Raw genomic sequence first — 21269 nt, forward strand, 5'->3', positions numbered from 1 at the left:
TAACCAGAGCAATAAGATAATTCTGCATCATTAGTTCTCTGGATTTCGTTTATTTTAGACTTACATTAATTAATGTATTTGGAATCATACTTATCAATATTGTCTGGTGTTGGCCTCCATACTTAAATACAACCCCATCTTCTATTTTACAATTCAGCATCTATCTATACCATCTCTTCTGTTTACAGCAAGCCCTTACTTCTTGAACCTACAGCAACAAGCCCAATTGTTCTACTTCCTTCATCTTTCCCTTTATAATATCTCCTCATCTTAACTTTTAGAAAATGAGCACATCCCTAAAATATGACTCTCACATTACTAATAATGTCCGTCTCCCTCCTACTCAGCAATCTCACATCTTATCACACACTACTGTTTATAAATCATCTGGCATCCCCAGTCACACTCTTAACTGCTTGTACATCCCTAAATACAACACAAACCTCTACAATACATTTCACATTCATCTCTTCAAGCTTAAATATCTAAACTGCTCACATACCCTACCCAAAAATTAACTGAAAGCTAGTTTAAAAAAACAAGATGATCCCTGCAACACTGATCTTTATACCAGAAGTACACCTATGTGTAGATATTCAGCCTAATCCCAGCACATCTAAATTAATCTCAAACAAAAACTACTCATCCAGTACAATCCAACCCGCAGCTCAAGCACATGCCAACTACCACCACTAATATAGAAAAACAAACAAGCTTCAAAAAATTCTAGCTCTGCGGGCACAAGATCCCGCCTGCTGATCTTCATAATTAATCCGTGGTCTGCCTAGGCATTCCCCATGTGACAGAGGACTACAACATTTTTAAAGGGTTTGGCCCCAGAGAGCTGACCAACTGCAGAAACAAACTGATTTTTAAAGGACTACTTCCTCCACATCCAGAGGTTTCAAAATGTAAGATAAATGAAGAGAAAGTACCAAAGGTTAAGGACTCAGATTCAAAGAAAAGACCATTGGATATGACAGCCTCATCTATAACACCAAAGAAACACAGGTTGGAGGAGTGTTTGGTACATACACTGACATACATCTTCACCTCCAGATCACATTCCCTTAGTTTCCATTACTCTCCGGACTCGCGTGTTAAAGAATCTTCCAAAAAAAGGACTAAATAGTCTTAACTTCCACATCATCCTCAGCTCTGTCAAACAAACCTCCCTGTTCTACAGGGGTACTTCTGAAGCAGACTTGGACGTTCCTCACATAGACACAGACAGAGATGGGAGACATTCTGTCCCCTTCGGCTCCAAAGGGGGTCAGATCCACCCAGTTTGCCCCATTCTGATTTTTTCACTGTCCACCACTCAGCAGTGATGCTTCCGGATCAAGCACTTTCACACAAACCTGTGTACTCATTGCTAATCAGTTCCCAATTTAGGCTTCAAGGTTTACTGAGCCTACTCTCTTGGCTACGATTTTGGGGCAAGCCAGTCTCGGGACTGAGGAATCAACCTGATGTCTTTGACACCAGCTTTGTATCTGTTTTCAGGTCCATTGTTGCTGTTGGAGTCTTCTGCTTTCAACCATTCGTTTCCAGTTTCTGCATTGGAGCAATTCAACCTCAGGAGTTAAGAGCCTACTTTCAAGATGGGGACCATTTCTCTGACAGAAGGGACAGATTTCACCACCCACGCAGGTTCCACAGATTTGAGCGAGATGAAAACAGTTTTTCAGATATTAGGGAGGATGACTGGTTCCCCAGCTGGAAGTTAATTACAGGTCTACCCAGGTATGGTTGCACTGCAAGGCTCTCTCCCTGTCATGCCTCCTTCTCATCAGGTGTCATTGGATCAAAGGCGAGCTGAAAGTCACATCCCACCAGCAAAAATGGAAGGCTAGGTCCTCTGAGGAGTCAGACTCATTGTTTTATATTCCAAAAATACAGTAAGGAAGAAGAAGCACCTGTTAGTGACATGCTAGGGTTAATGTGCCAGAGAAAAGCTTGGCCCATTAAAACCGTCTCTCAGGATAAGGTGCTTCTCTTTGAGACTATGGCTCGACACCATCTACATCCTGGGTTGTACTTGCAGCAGACAAGCTTTTTTTTATTTATTTTTTTTTCTCTTTTAAAAAGCTTTATGAAATTAATCATCACTTAAGACACGGCAAATATACATTAACGGAAAAGAAAATGCATATTAACATTTTTCCCATTTATCTACATTATACACCACACATCTGTCTTCTTTCTTTATATCCATCAGTTCAACATTACATCATTTGCTCAATCCCTGTCATCCCTTACGCTTCACTCCTCATCTTAAACATTAGACTGCATGTATTGCTCCCACAATTTTCCATTTATTTCTTCTCTTTTCTCTCTTCCAGTACTCAGCACTTTGAATACTGTTGATTTTGACTTTGATTTCCATTTTCTAGCAATTTTTTTTTGGCAGCCAACAGAATTAAACTTAACAAGGCCTTACTATTTCTAGGCAATTCAGATCATGTGGCCCAGCTCAAAAGAATCATTTCCTTAGTTACAGTCATTTGCTCACCCAATATTTCTGTATTATCTCTTTCTTCCCCATCATACCTCCAACACCTGCTACCTACTTGATGAAAAATTAAATGAAGTCTTCTTAGGGTATTAGACTAGATATGTAAACTCTAACGAGCAAAAATTCTAAACCTTCTGGATTTTGTTGCGTACTTAGGAGCCAAACATATATCCTCCCATTTTTCCCTTTTAAAATGATTTTTTAGTCTCTCTTTCCAATCTTTTCTAACATCCTCTGATTGATGCTTATAATTATTGTGCAATATTTTATATTTCCTACTAATTATCTTCTTTTTAACAGCAACGTCTGGTCTACATTCAACTAAAAACTCTATCAGAGCAAGTCTTTCACTTATGATTCCTCCATCCCTTTCTCTTTGCTTATACTATATCATCAGTCCTTGTTAGGGAAGCCAGTCTCTGTTCTGCAGTCCAATCATCATCTTGGCCTTATCTCACTCTATTACCTTTCCCTCTCTAGTTAGTTGCTACCAAAACCTTGGTTCCTTTGCCAGTTTATTCCAGTAAATTCCAGACCCCTCTTGCCCATTTTCTGTACACTTACTTGCAGCCATCTCTACTGGCACAATCTCTTTTCTCCATTCTTGTGTTGGCTTAGTTCTTAGACTACTTTCTTCTAGTTTATGAATATAATATTCTGTATGATTCTCCTTAAGGAACTGCATCCAAAATCCCACTCTCTCTCCTTATTTCTTGATCTCCCCCCACATCATTATCCCTTTCCACTTTGAATTACAACCTTCTGCTTGTATTACATGATCTTTAACTGTGCAGCTATCTAAAATATCTTTTCAAATCAGGTAATCCTAAACCACCTCGTTCTATTGAAAAGATCAACTTATCACACTCTTGCCCTCTTCCTCTTCTAGATAAATTCCTTCAACTCTTTATTATAGTCCTCAACTTACGCTCTGGTTGATTCAAGTATACCTGACCTGAATATAAAACTAAAGGGACTAAAAACATCTTCACTGCTTATATGTTACTATCCATATCTATAGACAACAGTCTCTAACATTTCAGCCTTTACATTTATTGTTTAGTCACTTCCACACATATCCTTAGCTGCCAATACAGAATACTTTTTAATCCATACACCTAAATACTTCATCTTATCGTGTCCTCATTAACATGGCTATTTCTGAACTAATTTGTGACTGGGTACATAATTAACAGCAATACCCTTTGTTTTATCTTCATTCATTTTATATCCTAAAAAGCCTGAACTGTCAAAATGTTCCGCAAGATTGAGATGTCTTTTTGTGGATATATCAGGTTCAAATCAATATAATTTGCAAATAAAACCAACTTTTCTGATCATCGTGCAAATTATATCCTTGAATTTCTGGGTCCCTTATTTTCTTTGCTAGTGGTTGTAAATATAAAGCAAACAAAGGGGAAAACAGACACCCCTGCCTGATTCCTCTGTTCAAACACAAATTGTCAGAGAGGAACCTTCCTACTTTAATTTTTGCCTCCAATCCTTCACATATCCCCCTAATTAACATTAATACTGTATCAGCAAATGCTTCTATTGCCCTACTCATTAAAATTGCAGCTTATTCTGTCAAATGCTATGTCTGCATCAAAACCCGACAACAACAGTGGTATTTTCTTATCTTATGCTTTCCTCTGGATCATCAGAATTTTATTAATGTTGTCAAATGTTTACCTCCCTCCACAAAACCACACTGATCCACAGCTATCAATCTTGGCAACACCTTTATCATTCTTTCAGCTAGAACATACATAAAACACTTTATAATCATGGTTTAAATTTGAAATAGGTTCATAGGTAGGTACTAGGCTATTGGCCCTAGGGCCTATATAAGCCTAGCCAAAAGGTACCCTGGTTTCGCCACCCCAAAAAATTATTTTCCTGTGCCACTGTCGCGCAGAGCCACAAAAGTGATGCCCGGGGTGGATTTCCTATCTCCCATCCAATCAAGATTTTTTTGGAACAGTGCTAATGAGGAATTTTGTTTGATATAGATAGGTAATTTGTTCCAGAGTATAGGAAGTCTCTGGGACAGGAATCTATCCCTCTAGCATGTTCTGTTTATTGTGGTAACAAGGTTTAGGTCCTTAGAGCATGTAGCTCAGAGCGATTGGAATTTCTTTAAGTACAGCATGTCCAAAAGCTCTGGGTTTGACATAGCTTTGTGTGTTAGGCAGAGATCGCCTCTGAGTAGGCGATATGCGACGGAATAAAGCTGCAGTTTTTTGAGATGGTCTGCATAGGGCATCTGTTTGAGGCCAGTAATACCCTTTGTGAGGTATTTCTGCAGCCTTTCCAGTTGTTGTAGATGTCTTGTGAGGTACTTATCAAAAGGGGCATTGTACTCTATAATGGTTCTAATGAGTGACGAGTAGAGGGGAACAATGACTTCTTTTTTCCTGGATGAGAAACCTTTTGTGATGAGGTGTGCCACGTAGAAGGATTTCCTGACTACTGTGGTGATGTGATTATCAAAGAAGAGACTACTGTACACCGGTGTCCCAAGGTCTCTTATCACACTTTCGGTGTTAAGCAGACTACCGCCTATGTGGTAGTTCATGAGTACAGAGTTTTTACCAAAAGGGATGACAATGCACTTTTTGGCATTGAGCTTGAGGCCATGGCTTTGACATCAGGCATCTGTTTCAGCGAGGCCCTTTTACAGGATGTCCACATCTTTTGGAGTTTTGATTATGGCTCCTAGTTTGCAGTCACCTGCGAACTTCGTTAGCCAAAGACCTTCTGTGTTAGCCTGCACTTCAGAGAAGTAGACACCAAACAGGAGATGACTCAGGACTGAACCCTGTGGTACTCCACTTGTCAGTGGTCTGAAGCTGGATTTGGAGTCTGCTACTTTTACAGTGGGGGTTCTGACAGTGAGCCAGTTGGCAACCCATCTTGTGGCATAGGGATTTATACCTAGTTTACTGAGTTTATCTATAATTCCAGAGTGGGGGATGGTGTTGAAAGCCTTGGCGAAATCTAGATAGGCTGTGTGAACCACCTTACCCTCATCTATGGCTTTGGTGACCGCTTCAAAGAAGTCTATCACGTTTAGGAGACATGATCTGCCTTTTACAAACCCGAACTGGGTGGGGTCCTGAGTTTGGAAATTACCAATGTCATTGTTTATAAGTTCTATGATGATACGTTCCATAGCCTTGCAGACCAGGCTCATCAGGCTAATGGGGCGGTAGGGTCCGTGGTGGCTTCCCCTTTGTGGAGTGAGATAACTGTCGCTGTGTGCCATTCAGTGGGCACATAGCCTGAGGTGAGGCTATGATTGAACATGGTACTTAGGTGGGGTGCCATTTCATTCTGTAGTTCATGTAGAACTCAACCTGGGATGTTATCAGGTTCCATGGATGCTGTGTTCTTAGCTTTCGAGAGTGTGTTTTTTACCTGTGCAGCTGTGATTACAGGAACTTTGCATTCTTCTGGTATAGAGATGGGCCCTTTAGAGGATGAGAGGGGGGTAAAGTTAGCAATGAACCTATCTGCAAGGATGTTAGCAATTTCAGTTGGTTCTGTATATTTAGTGCCATTGTGCTGCAACTCAGAACAGATCTGAGTGTTGCCATTGAGACTCGACATAGCTATAGAATGCTTTGTAGCTGTCTTTAGAGTCAGTGGCGATTTTGTTTTCGTAACTAGCTTTGGAGGATTTTATGAGAGATCTCAGCTTCTTACTGAGGCTGACCAGGGAGTTCCTCCAATCATGGGATTTTACTCTTTTTTTGCAACAGTTTCTTCTGTTGTAGAATTTGTTTATGGCAGGGGATCACCAGACTGGCTTCCTTTTTTTTTTGAAAGATAGCATCTTGGTTCTGTTAGGGATTGCATGATCTATGCACTCGTGTAAGTGCTTATAAAGTGCATTTGTGTAGGATTCAGCAGTCGTACCTCTATTGTCCAACTGCATGGGTGTCGTGAAGTTTGCCACTTCTGTCTTAGGAAGCGTGAAGTTGACTTTGGAGAAATTTTTTACGGTGGTTTCCCTAATGGGGGGTGGGGGAGGGATGTGGATGTCTAGGGTGATTAGCTTGTGGTTGGATCTGACCAATGAGGAATTGACCTCTGGTGTGGCGCACCGGTTGCCCATGTTGGTAATAACCAGGTCTAGGATATTGCTGCCCCTGGTGGGGGTGTGGAAAAGTTGACCCAAGGCATTGGAATTTATGAATTCCAGAAAATGGTGAGCACAAGAGTTCGTACATGAGTAGTTTTCCCAGTTAATGGTGGGGTAGTTGAAATCGCCCATTATTAGTGAGCTAGGTTGTACCCTAATATTTTCCAGTGTATCAAGAAATGAGTAGTGGGAATGTTGGGGCATGGTGGGGGATCTGTAGCAAGCTACAATTTGGATTGAGGTCTTGCCCAGAGTTAGTTGCACTTGGATAATCTCGGATGCAGTATGTTGAGCACCTAGCCTGGGATGTGGATATCCTTAATGAATATGGACACGCCTCTGCCTTTAGTGTTTCAGCCCAGGTTAGGTGGTCGATGGGTCTATGTGAAGCTGGGTCTGATGGATCTTAACCATCTTTATGTAATACAGCCACCAGAGCTTTCTTCCAAGATGTTGGTGCTTCTCCCTCCTTTTAAAATACTGTTAAATAAAATCTCCCAGATTGTTATCACTTTCTTCCCTCCTAACATCTAAAGTACCACAGGAATACCACCTGTTCCTGAAGATTAATCATACCTAACCATGTTTATACAATCTCCTCCTATCTTAATCTTCTGTCACTACTGAAGCCCCTCTTTTCAATTGGTGCCATTACTCCCCCTTTCCTTTGTTACTGATATTCTGCAGAATATCTGTCCAGAAATCCTTTATTTGTAAAATTCACATGCTCATTTATTTCCAAGTGTGTCTTCTGCAGCATTGCTATTTGCACTCTGTATTTCTTAATTCAAAACATTTTCCTTTCTGTCTATACCTGTAAGACCAATTATATTCCAAAATAATATGGATAGCATAGCCATTACAATAAAAAGTTATTGTTCGGACTATGACAATTTTTTGAATGTGTATTTCCAACTTTTGTCTTACACGCACACACTAATGCTTAGCAGGCTGATATATTATACAGTAGTTTCTTTTCAGATGACAAGCTTACTGACCTTGCAGACAGGAGGTCATGGCAGGAACTGGACAATTGTGAAGCACTCCCTAGGAAACCAAATAGAATACTTTGTCTGCCAAGGGATAAGTCCTGCTGATCAAAATCTCCCACTATTGACTCCATCACTGCACCAACAGCTGCCAACCGAGAATTTTTAGAAGACTGTTTCTATTCACCCACAAAGAGTCTAGAGTAATGAAAAGATAGAGGAAGCAGATGTTTGCTTCAGGAACTTTTGTTTTACTGGTCTTGAACTACACCCAAAATCAGAGGGGGCCCATAGAACCTTTTCAATCTGCAAGCAAAAATAACTCTGAAGGCATGCCCAAATGCTTTACTCTGGAGACAGTGAGGATCTCTCTCCTTCTATGCTTCCACGGTACAGGTCATCACATAGGACAGATACATGACAGAGATAATATCCACATGGTATGACATTCCCTTTTTCCTAGGCCTGCCCCAGAGAATTAGGCCACTACCAGGTGTTCCACCCAATCAAGCAGAAGTTTTCTAAGTTAGTGGTTCTAAGAGAGGTAAACTCTCCTCTAGAAAAAAACAGAAATCCAGAAGGTCCCACCAGTCCAAATTGGGTCAGGCTTCTAGTCAAAGTTCTTTTTGGTTCCCAAGAAAACAAAAGACATCAGGCTAATGTTGGACCTAAGCCTTCATAACACTTATGTTCGCAAGACCCACTTCAGAATAGTCATGGTGCAGTTTATTCTCCTCTATCCCAAGAAGAATGTGTGCTCCATGGATCTTCAAGACGCCTACCTTCACATCAAGATTGTCCAGGTGTTGATGTATCTATGCTTCCACAAAAAAAAAAAGAATCACTACCAGTTCAAGGTCCAGTCATTTGGACTCACTACAGCTCCCAATGTGTTCATCCAAATGCATGGTCATCATAGCAGCCCATCTATGACTTATGGGGTACACAAACTTTCCATACCTGGACTAGTTCCTTATTGCCCTCTCGACTGCGTATTGTGAGAAAGCTTTTTGTGACCTCAAACCCAGTAGCAACCGTGACCCTGGATGCCTCCACTCTGGGGTGGGAGGCAATTATGAGGGAAGGATCATCCAAGATTAGTGGCCAGACATAGATGCGAATTTGCACATAAATGATTTGGGGTTGAGATTTGTCCTCATAGTGTTCCAGGATCTTATGGACCATTTTCCCCAAGGTGTGATCTCCATCAACACAGACAATATGATGGTAGTTTTGTAGATCAACATGCAAGGAGAAAACAGATTTTAACCTGTGTGTTGGGAAGCTATGAGGATCGGACAATGGAAGACAGCCTCTCACTACTTTCTTGTAGCAACACACATCCCGGTGTTTCCACATGTTTCACAGACAGGATCAGCAGGACCTTCCCTCACACCTCACAAGAGGACTCTCAAGCAGATAGCCAGTCAGATTTGTAACCATTGAGGCAGTCCTTGCCGCAGGCTCTTTGCCTCTCCACAGAACACCAACTACTACAAGGTATTTCGTCTCGATTACGCTCTGGGACATCACAGGGAGATGTTCTGTTGCAGCAATAGTCCCTGAGGCTGCTTTATGCCTATCCACCTCTTCTACTGATCCCCAGATTTCTCCAGAAAGCAATGAATTGCAAGGCAAAAGTCAGTCTCACAGCCCAATTCTGGCCAGGCAAATCTGTTTTCCCCCTCCTGAGACTGGATTTAAGTAAGCTCCCCTGACTTTTGGATCCCATTCCAAATCTAGTCACTCACCCCTCCAAGAAGCCTCACTTGGATTTTCCAAACCTAAAACTACTTGCTTGGTTTCTCTAGTTCCAGTAATGGCCATGGATCACACTCTCCCAAAAAAGGGAGTTAGAATCTTCATTGCTTTGCAGACAGATTCCACTCTTGGAATCTACCACAGTAAATGGAAACATTTCTCCACTTGGGTGGCTTATCAACATATTCTGTGCTACTATTTCTGATGTATTGCACTTCCTGGAATCTATCTTCCAATCTGACATTAGCTTTTTGATTATCAAGGTCCAGCTGGTGGACATTTTCAATTTTCATGTAGGTTTCAGAGACTATTCTCTGGCTTCTCACAAGGTTTACAAAGCCTTTATGAAAGGAATCTTTTTAGACTGCCCATCGAAGACACTCTTATTACCTTGGGATTTAAATGTAGTCTTGGAAGTCCTAACTAAACCTCCATCTAATTTAGCTTCCTCAGCTCAACTAAAGCTACTATCCTGGAAAATTGTTTTCTTGAAGCTATCACTTCAGCCAGGAGGGTTTCCAATCTTCATGCCTGGTCTTCTTCCTCACTATATAATCTTTTCTCATAGAGATAAGGTTTCCTCTCAGAACCAACCCTCTTTCTTCCTTAGAGTTACTACCGAAGCCAACTTCTCTCAACCACTGCATATGCCAGTATTTTTTCCTAACTATTCAAACAAGGAAGAACACATTTGCCATATATTTGACATTCACAGGCTGTTGTGCTTCTATCTCCACAGAGCCATTTCCTTTAGAAAGGATGAGCAACCGATCACTTCCTTTCCCCATAACAGACTGGAACAAAAAGTGTCTAAAGTCTTCATTAATAGGTGATTTTCACACTGTATCACCTTTGTCTATAACTACCAGAATAAGACATTAAGGTAACACATAGTACATTCAACAACGGCTGTTGCCACTTCCAGAGCTTTTACATTTCCATAAGTGACATCTATGATGCTCCTACTTGGTCACCCATGCATATCTTCATAAGTTATTACAAAATGAACTGCTTCTCCGGGAAACGAGCTTCCTTCAGTGCCACTGTCCTAAAAGGTATCTTATCATTAGGCCAAGCAGGAAGTACACAGCTAGGATTGTGACCCATGTGTCCGATAGGATGGACTGAATGAGCAGAATACGAAAGTTAAGTACTTATCATAACATTAGATCCTTTCATTCATGTCAGTCAGATGTGACAACCCTCCCACTGGCCTCCTTTCTTTTGAAGGAGCTGAAGGATTGTTGGTTTCTAAATGAGGCTATCTCACAGCTAGCTCTCATGCATCAGTCAAGATCGGAGGTAGTTAGAGGGACAGATGCACTTTGACAGGGAATAATTCTTAAAGGGCTGAAGCTCTGATGTTGTCAGTTGTACCTGAAAAGCCGCTGTAATGACCAATATGTTGTATCAGACATGAATGAAAGGCTCTTGTGTTATGGTAAATATACAACTTTCATTCTTTTTTCACCCCAGAGGGCTAAAGTGACACAAACTTGTTTTATTTTTACTTGGATAAACACTGCATTGCTTATTAATGAAAGTTATGTACTTAATATAATCATAAATTTGAATGAATAGGTCCATCATTACCAATCAAAAGGACTAAAATTACAGGCTTTCAGTCAGCTCAACATCTAAATTTTCTCAGGCTATTAGCCCCTCAGCTTCACTCAAAATGTTTTATGAATTCAGTCTCCTCAACAGATTTTAGCTATGCCACTCAAGAGTAGGATCACCAGAACACAAGATATACAATGCAATGTGACCAGAGGCCACATGTGGCTTGCCACTAACGACTCTCAGGTTCTACCTCTCCTTATAAAGAGGACAAGTCCCAGTGTAAATTTAAAGATACCCATCCAGTCAGTGGTATAACTAGCTATTCTGCTGCCATGATTCCACCCCTCGATCTGGCAGCACCACAACTTTAAGCTGAGGAAAAAAAGTTCTTCAGGATTTTTACACTACAATGAGCTGCTATCCACACACAGAGCAATAAAACATTTCAGTTGTGACAGTAAATGCTGCAAAGAATAAGGATTGGTTCTTGCTAGTTGTGCTCCCCCCCAAAAAACTGTGCACCCGAGATGGGTGCCCACTTCATCCCATCACAAATATGCCTCTGCATCCTGTTGTCCAAGCTATGTTGAAAGGCAACAGGAAATCGCACTGCTTGACTAAAGAGAGATAGCAACCATATACAGAAAATAAGAAATGTACCACTTCTATACACATGCACTAACACTACATAAAAATATGCCAATCAGCTTATCAAATGGAGAAATATTACACCATCTTGCTGTCAAACAGAGAATGCATAGCTATACTGTCTTTAAAAAGAGGCAAGCATGCTCCCTTCTCTTGTACCCCCTCCCCACTAATATATTCTAAATTCAGGGTTGCACAATACGGAAGACAAAGGACTACTTGGTTTTGAAAAGTATTCTCTTCCCTGAATATGCATGATTTTGGAGTTAGAATAATTTAGTATGAGAGGTATACCTTGCAAGGGGGCTATACCCCTATAAAACATTATGCAATGTGGAACTAATTAATACTTCTGCCTTTAACTTTGTTCTAATAATGTATTCCAGACGTGTGGATTTTGAGTAGCATTATTACATTACACTACAGTTGCTTGTTTGGAATAAATAACTTATGATGCTGTAACAAAGAGTACATTATGTCTGCTTGAGAGATGTTACACAGTTCATAGCTGTTACTTAAAATGGATATTTATGACTTGCATACAGTGAGGCAATTCAGGAATCTTTGTTGAGATTCTGACATTTCATTACTAGCTTTCAGTGTTGTCGGAGTGATCTTTGTATTGATATTTTAAATGCTGAAATTGCAAAGTACATAATGTCACCTTGCATGATTAACAATAGTATTTTGTCATGTGATGGCATGGAAAGGAGCATAATAATGACACAACAGACAATGTTTAAATGTTCCCAAGTAATCGACAGACACTGATAAGTAATGGCATTCTATGTAGAGTGCAGACACATTAATGAGCCTGTATGCCTCCATATTCAGAAGAAAGGGAAAATATAAATATTTTGTCAGTCTGGATTGTCCCTTACATAGTGGTAATGGTTTGCAAAATCATCATGAGAAAGGATACTGGATTGTTTCATCCACCTGACCAGCTACCAGATCGGACTCCGGATCCACTCCACTTGCAGCTGCAACTACTGTAGCAAAAGCCTGAGGAAGAAACAGACTTTGTAAACTTATGTAAGAAATCCACTGCCGAAACACAAAGGTCAGTTAAAACAAAACATTTTTCAATTTAAACAAGAAACTCCCACACTGAAATTAAAGAGATGGCAACATTTTGTAATGCAGTTTGTAAATACACATACATCCACTTATTAGAAAACATATCACTAAAACAAATACAACCAGATGTTAAAAAACTGCCATCTTACTGTATAGAATGCTTTGACAAAATAAAAGCCTTGTTCCTTATGAACAGCTCACTTTAAAAAGTGAAGAGGATGACAACAAGCTGATAGTTTTACAATACTTATGGTGTTCACTGATAAATGTTCAGTTCACAAATCAGTACGTCAGTCTGAAAGGTGTTATCAAAGCCATGTTAAAGTCTGAGAAAGAGCTGTGGAACCAGAACAAATCTCATGTGAGTGAGTATCTCTGTGATTTATATACATTAGAGTTTATACCTAACTATTTTGAAGGAACGTCTGCATGCACAAGTCACCCACGGTGTGCAATGAAGTGGGAAAAGTGTTGCTGAAGGTGGAACTTGTAAAATGGATGAGATAGGGGAACATAACTGCTAGAGTGGTCGAGAAACTGGTAGGCCTATAGATCGCTCAGATCACTAAAGCACATATAGTGTCCACATGGAGATGGATAGGCTGCAGGACAGTAACAGAACTATCTGCAGCTGGGGGTGTGGTGGGGGGGATGGCATTCCTGTTCACAAACTGAAATACTGCATAAACAAAATGAGAAAAAAGATCACCTGTCAAAGAATTTTAGAATTTAATGTACTGCTTTGTCTACACTTCTGCATTGTAAAATTGTATTGCACTCTGTCATCAACTCCCCTCAAACACCCACTGCATAATTTCATTACCCCAACCACAAACTACCTCCTCCCAGTACAACTACTCAATTACCAAACCCCCACCACATTTGAACACAAAATCAAATACAACAAATTTTTTACTGCATATATAAAAGATATTCTCAACACTCTCTAAACTTGTTCTCAAGTGGAGATGTGTACCCCAGCCCTGGCTTCCCTATCACCAACATCTCCACAAACCCCCTTCCGAACAACTCCCTCATCACCCAAATCACAAGCAACAAAAACCTAAATGACCTCCTCATTATGTCTCTTAACATTAGAAGCATCTGTAATAAAATCCATACCTACATATGCCTCTACTCCCCTGACATACTTATCCTAACTGAATCATGGCTCAAACCTCACATCAGAAGTGAGGAGATACTCCCACCTGGATACAACATCTTCCGTAAGAACAGACTATCAAGAAAAGGAGGAGGTGTGGCACTGTTGTACAAACACCACCTCAATATCCAAATTATCACCAAATCAGCTCCCCAGTTTGACAAGGAAGAAATACTTTACACCTCCCTCAAATTAAACCCTAACAAATCAATCAACATTATAGGATGCTATTTCCCACCAGGCCAAAATATACCTCCCCTTGAAAACCTACTTGACTGGGCCAATCTCTCCCTACCCCAAGAAACTATCATCCTCAGGGACTTTAACATCAACTGGCTATCCTGCAATAGCAAACATCCAGCCCTCCACCTAAATCTCCATGGTTTCTCTCAGCTAATACAACCCCCCACTAGGATCAATAAAACCCCCAATAACCACACCACTCTTGACTGGGTCTTAGTTAAGAAAGCCCCCCACACCTACCTAGCAGGCTGTTTACCTGACTCCCTCAGTGATCATTCCCCAACCTTAAAAATCACATTACTGATTGCAAACCCATAAACCACAGACTTATTCGCAACAAAGCTAATTTTAACCCCAACTCCTTCCAGAACATAAACTGGTCATCTCTAAAGTACTTCAAAATAGATGAAGCAGTCATTTTCTTTAACAGTACTTTCCTCAACATCCTTAACTCCCATACCCCCCTGAGAAACACGAGAATCAGAACTAAGAGCTCCCCCTGGCTACAAAAAAACATCAGGGGCCTTACGAAAACCAAGGATAAAACATGGGAATGCTGGCACATAACTAAAAACCCCTTAGATGGGCAACACTTCCTTGAAATACATAAGGTCAAAAAGCAAGTAAAAGCAGATAAAGCCTTTTTCTAGCAGACATCCCAAAACAACCCCAAGCAATTCTGGTCCACAATTAACTCTATACTCTGCCCAGAAAAAGTAAGCACCTCCCCTACCAACCACTCCTCTCTCCACCAGTAGCATTGCTGATTCCTGCAATAAACACTTCAAAGAATCCGTTCTATCCCTAACAAAAAAACACTTCCCTACACTAATTCCCTCCTCACCCACCCCAAGACACCCATCCTGACCTTCTTTCTCTCCACAGTACCCACCTCCTACATAAAAAGACTCCTGACAAAACTAAAACCCACAAAACTAGCAGCTGACTACCCGCCCGCTGAATACCTAAAGATAGCAGCTGATGTCCTAGCTTATCCTATTTCTATATTAATCAGCCACTCCATATCTGAATCCTATGTACCCATGCTATGGAAAATATCAGACATCATTCCCCTCCACAAAGGTGGCCCCTCCACTGATCCAACTACCACCCCACTGCCATCCTCTCCCCCCTCTCCAAGATACTCAAAAAATGCATCAACTCACAGGTCTCCAAATTCTTCCTTAACAATAACCTCCTCTCCAATACCCAGCATGGTTTCAGACCACACCACAGCATGACAACTGCTCTCCTCTCCTTCACCAACACTATCCCCCATCACAAAAACAATGGTCTCCTCTCCTCTGCTGTACTTCTGGATCCATCTAAAGCCTTTGACATTGTGTCACACAATCTACTACTCTCTGCTCTAACTGACTTCTCTTTTTCCACACCAGTCACAGACTGGTTCCACAGCTATCTACAAGGCCGCCAACAATCAGTCATCTGGGACAACAATCTATCCCCTCGCCTCCCTGGTACTCTCGGGGTTCACCAAGGCTCCATCCTTGGCCCCCTACTTTTCTCCCTTTTCACCAACAACCTGCACACTGCCACCAGACATGCCTCCCTCATACAGTATGCAGATGACTCCACCCTCATCTGCTCAGCCCCAACTCTAACAGAACTCCAACAAGTTGGCTATCTAATGCCCAGCTTCTCCTCAATCCAAATAAAACCAAATTCCTCATCTTCCAATCCTCCAAATCTACCCCAAACACCCAACACTTCACTATTCAAGCCAAGGATAATACCTCAATTTCACCAACAGTCCACACAAAACTACTTGGCATACAGTTAGACAATAATCTCAAATTTGACACCCACATATCACTAACAGTAAAAAAGTTCACAAAAAACTGGGTGCCTTATACAGAATCCGCCAATACCACACCAAACCAGCAAGAATCTCTAGCACCAATTCCCAACTAATCTCCACACTACTCTACGCATCACCCATACTTATACTTACATCTTAGACAGTCGGACCTATACAAACTCGAAGCCTGTTATAATAAAATAGCAAAATTTGCCACTGGTGCCACCTATCGCAGCCACCACTGTGTCTCCATTAGAGACATTGACTGGCTTGAACTCCCACAACTCCTACACCAAACTCAACTCACCTTTGCTCATAAACTAGTAAACCACCCTCTCCGAATCCCATTGCTCCATACAATTCTCCAACCCTACCACTCTTCTAGACCACTACGCTCCTGCAACAAAAATCTACTCCAGGTCACCAAAGCCAAAAACTTAGCAGGTGTAGCACTATTTTCCTGCGCTTTATCCAAGCTCTGGAACAACCTTCCTATTGCCATAACTACCCTTCCTTCCTGCAGTCTTTTCAAGACTGCACTTAAATCTCACCTAAAGTCACACTGGGTTTGTCCTTGTCCAAACCCCGACTAACACCCCCTTCAACCCTTCTCTCCTTTCTCAGCTTTAGATAAGTGTACCCCCTCTATCACTATACAACTGAACTGAAGATTATTCACTGCTTGTTAATCCTTCCAGGATTTAGTTAATCATTTAGTCTATTATTCTTATCTAGTTACTGTTTTAGAACATTTGTAGCACTGTGTTTTACTTCTTATTTCTCAATGTTAATTAGAGCTTACTACTCAATTGTACCGAATTTGCTCCTGTATTTCTCCATGTCATGATCACCTCTACTGTATACATACCTTGACTGTAACTGTTTACCATCTACCATGTTATTCTGTGGAGCTTTTCTCCTTGGGCCTCCTCTGAAAAAGGACCCGTGTCCAGTCGGAATTTCCCAGTAAACAAATGTAAATAAAATAAATAATAATACTAATTGCTGGTCATTTTGCTCTGGATCATTGTGTTTTTGCAATTTGGCTTTTCTCATACAGTGCTTTTACACTAGGAAGATTTAGGTCTGCACTCTACTGGCAGTAGAGGGGTGGCCTGGTCTCTTCTGAGCTGGGACTTCCTGTATAAATCTCAGTGTGTGTTGTGAGTTAGTTATTAGCCAGTGGATAGTTTGACTGTTTAGTGACTTTCTATGCCTGTATAAAATTGGCGCATTTACAAGACACTGCTCACCACAGAATGCAGCTTTCTCTATAAAAATACAGCCTCAGATAATTCCCGTGTACCAGGTTGAGTGGCGAGCACTTGGTTTGCACGCAGAGCATCAGTTCTCCGTGAGACTACAGAAACAGTGTAGTTTGAGCTCAACAACATCCAAGCAAACCTGTCATAAAACCCCTAGACTTCCCCATTACTGTGGTTTGCGCACAGAGAAACTTTCCACCAATGGTTTTGTCCTCTTGTAATCTACCTGTAACCATGGACAGGGACTTTCCTGCTGTCTCTGCAGCCTGCTTGGTGGATATGGGCATCCTGAGATAAGGTAGCAATTGTCTCATGTTTACTGATAACCACTTAAAAAAACAGATACATTGTGTAGGAGATAACTATACATTGCCACCAAAGGCAAGGCTCTCATACAGTCTCTACATCTGCCAATTAAGTTGTCTAAAAAACACACCACCATTTTCTACCTACAACCCATACTATAGACAAAGCACATTGACAACATATGCTGAGATCCAAATCACAAAGGACTCCTAGAAGCAGCAATAACATTAGAGTTCCTCAGCAACCTTACAACCACTACCAAAGCAACACCCACCATGACACAAATAGCATCAATGCATGCTGTCTCCATAACCCCATAGATTAACCTCCTCACAAGCTAATGCTCTAGTCATTGATGACTCCACTGTGAGCCACACAGATGTTCCATTCATCAAGCTGAGCAAAAAGGAGGTCACAGCCAGCTACCTGTCAGGGTCTAGGATCTGCCAGATCACACAAGCACTCGTATCAGTACGATTGTGTCACTGTACTTGTGGGTGCAAATGACCCGAGATGTACCTTTCTGGACTATATGAAGAGAAACATGATAGAGCTCTCGGACTATGTGTCCCAGGCTTATATGACCCTAGCATTCAGCAGCATTTTACCTTCTCTGAGGATGATGCCATAATACGAGCACAAGATAACTGACTAAAAACTGGCTTAGTTTTTTTATGTCATTTAAAAGGGATACAGTATTAGTCATCTTGGGAGGATGTGGTTGACAGACTGCACTACTTTGTCAAGGATGGTCTGCACCTGTCATCCTCAGACTTTCATATACTGTCTAGGACTGTCTCCACCTCCTTAGTGCCTTTTTTGTATCTCTCTCTCACTTTAAATATGAAGTACAGAAACATCACAATTACACTTGTGATGTGCAATCAATTAGTATAAAACACCATCTATAAAAGGTAAACAATGCATCAATGGAAGCTAATGGTTAAGGTGTTGGTTACCAAACTACAAACAAGGAGTTTGCAGGGTTTGAGTCTCACAATGGGGATAATTGGCCAAGCTTTCTCAATGCAAGGCTAGTAGCTTAGTACTAATCTATGAACCCTATGAACCTAAATGTAGCTTCCATTTTTACAGAATAACAAGAATTGTAACCAACAATAATATATCTGCATACACTAACATTTTTACTATGAAATATAAACCTTCAAGAAAAGAAAGGAAAGTGGAGGGTCAATCTATGTGTCATTGTCCAAGAGTGTCAATGATAACATTACAAACACTGATCACTGTGCAGTGTTTTATCCCCAAAAGTGTAAACAGTTTAATAATATTTTAATAGCACAAGGCTTCAGCAGGTTACCAGTTAACCAAAGCTGTCAAACTGATGTACTGTAAGTTTAAGTCTTGACAAAATAAAAAGGCAAGTTAAAATACAGCAGAAAACTAGTAGACACCCACCATACAGATATTTGATCATATGATTAACTTTTTGACTGAATCTGCAATAGCATACCTCTTAGCTATCCAGATTTGCACAGAATGTCCAGATTTTTGCTTCATATTACTGGTTGTGATTTTGTGACAAATCATGGAGGACTAAACTCACTAACTAATAAAATACATTTGAGTTTCAGATTTTGCATTCTTCAGAAAATTCATAACACAAAGAACGTTATTCTAACAACTTTCTAAGTGTTGGTCAGTAACTTTCTAAGTTTATAAGAGCAATATTTAAATTTTGTTCCTGATTTTTGGCCTTTGTTCCCCCATTATTTTTAGCTTTGACCCGATTTCTTGCACTTAGAGGTTGAGAAGTATGTGCAATAGTATAGCATTATTGGTTTCTTGAGGACTTCTCAATTGCAGACAGATCTTGAAAGAAAGAACTGATGTTTAAAGCAGAGCCACTCCGAAGATTTTAAACAAGGTCATCCCCTGATCAAGCCCCAAACAGGCTATATAGTATCTTGTCCCAACAAATTATTCAGTTTGTAATGAAAGAATGCACTTTGTCTCATGGCTATGGACTCTTCTGCTGTATAGATATCTCTGCAGTTTCAGGGCTACTGGAAATCTCCAGGGCTTAGTGATAGATTTTTTGCTAGCAAAAATTAAAATTAACAAAATTGATTGTGGAACTTGCCAGTCTGGCTAGACCGCATGAACTAGCCACTGCCTTCTTTCTGTTAGTGGTGCAGGAAAAATTCCCACCAGTTTATGCCAGAACAAGGTCCATAATTGCTGAAATCACGGACAACTTTAAAAGATAAGATCCCAGGAAAGTTTGATTGGAGCTGTTCACAATGCCAGCAAAGCAAGTTAGTACCAGAGATACTCAGAGATAACATCTGAAGTTATAAATAATGTGGAGACTGCGCCAAGTGAAAATTCTCCACCTGGAACAGGAAGCAATTTGACTTGGGGATTGGAATATACTTTTGAACTTTCCCTCATGCTCATCTAAAACTGCTACTTCCAGAATCCCCACTTTATAGACTGCTATCATATTATATTATTGCTGCACCATAACATCTATCATATAGGACGTAGGTGGCTCCTTGCTATCTCTAGCATCAAAAAACTCCCATGAACAAAAGCTACATAAAAGGGGATGTTAATAGAGTCTCTATTTGTTGATGATAGGTCATAGTTTTAGCAAGAAGAATAAAGTTTATAGGCATATATATAATGGAGGAAGGGGAGACCATATTCTTTCTTAAAATTTTGGATAATTTTAATGTAGACCCTAAATATAATTGAGAGGTTAATATAACATTTTCATCCCACCAAAACTGACAAGGGAAGGACAAAGCAACTTTTGGGAATAGGGTTGGGAAAATAATGATGGCTACATTAGAGGGATCAATACTTCTTAGTATTTTATTCAAGTCCTTGTAAAGAGTATTTGTGTATTTTGACTCTGCTATTGAACGAGAATTAGAGTAATGTCTCTGCGTGATAGCAACAAGTAGATGCTACTTACATAATTACTTTGAGCTTGACAGGAGGACTGTAAAAGATGTACTTTGAAAAGAGGAAGGTTACCATAAGTTGGACCCATGGAGAAGACTGCTTTGGGGAAAACAAGTTGCTATAAAGCCACATCATAGTGGCTTGATATGTGGCTACAATGCTGGGCAGTCTAATGTTTTCATGAGATTGAGAGGAATAATAGACACCTAATGTTCCTCTTAGATAAGAAAGGAATCAAACAAACCTAATATTCTCATCCAATTTCTTTAAAGTCTTATAAGGGATCCTTATAGGCAAACTCTGCAAGATTTAAAACAGTTTGGGATACAGTATCAAAGAGGGGGATGCCATGTGTTACATTCCTGTGTACAAAGATCCAATTAATTGATGCTAGATTTATTTAATATTTACATCTCTGGCCTCAGGCAAGGTTTATGCTAAGTGCATTCCCAAATACTTAAATGAGGATGGGTTCAGAATGGGATCAAATCTGGAAACTCACAGCCGAGGATCATTTATGCCATGACACATTAATACTGATCTATAAAATTTTGGTTTACATCCAGAGGAAGGGTGCCATTCATTTATAACAGAACAATATCTAGGCAGATTGAGTGCGGGGCTTAACAAGAATAATAGCAAGGCATCAGCAAAGAGACCAATACCTCTGTGGGGATTTTGTGAAGAGGGATATACAGTCATAGTGGTGGATAAAGCAGAGTCCTCCTTAAGAGTCAGCCAAAGGGCTTGTACCAAGGGCTGAATGACTATAATGAATAACAATGGCACCAAGGGGTATTTTTGCCTAGCTCCCTACTGTATGGGAAAGGATTG

General features: G+C 40.5%; 1 protein-coding gene across 1 annotated transcript in view; it reads right to left on the reverse strand.

Moving 5' to 3' along the window:
- ORC3 (origin recognition complex subunit 3) overlaps window positions 1-21269 on the reverse strand; it is a 1128136-nt gene that overhangs the window by 822 nt on the left and 1106045 nt on the right. Inside the window, exon 19 of the mRNA XM_044069085.1 lies at window positions 12549-12631. Coding sequence (XP_043925020.1) covers window positions 12549-12631 — 83 coding nt within the window. The remainder of the gene's footprint in view (window positions 1-12548; window positions 12632-21269) is intronic.

The sequence above is a fragment of the Protopterus annectens genome, chromosome 1.part0 (assembly GCF_019279795.1).
Source record: "Protopterus annectens isolate FY-2018-M chromosome 1.part0, PAN1.0, whole genome shotgun sequence".
Lineage (NCBI taxonomy): Eukaryota > Metazoa > Chordata > Ceratodontiformes > Protopteridae > Protopterus > Protopterus annectens.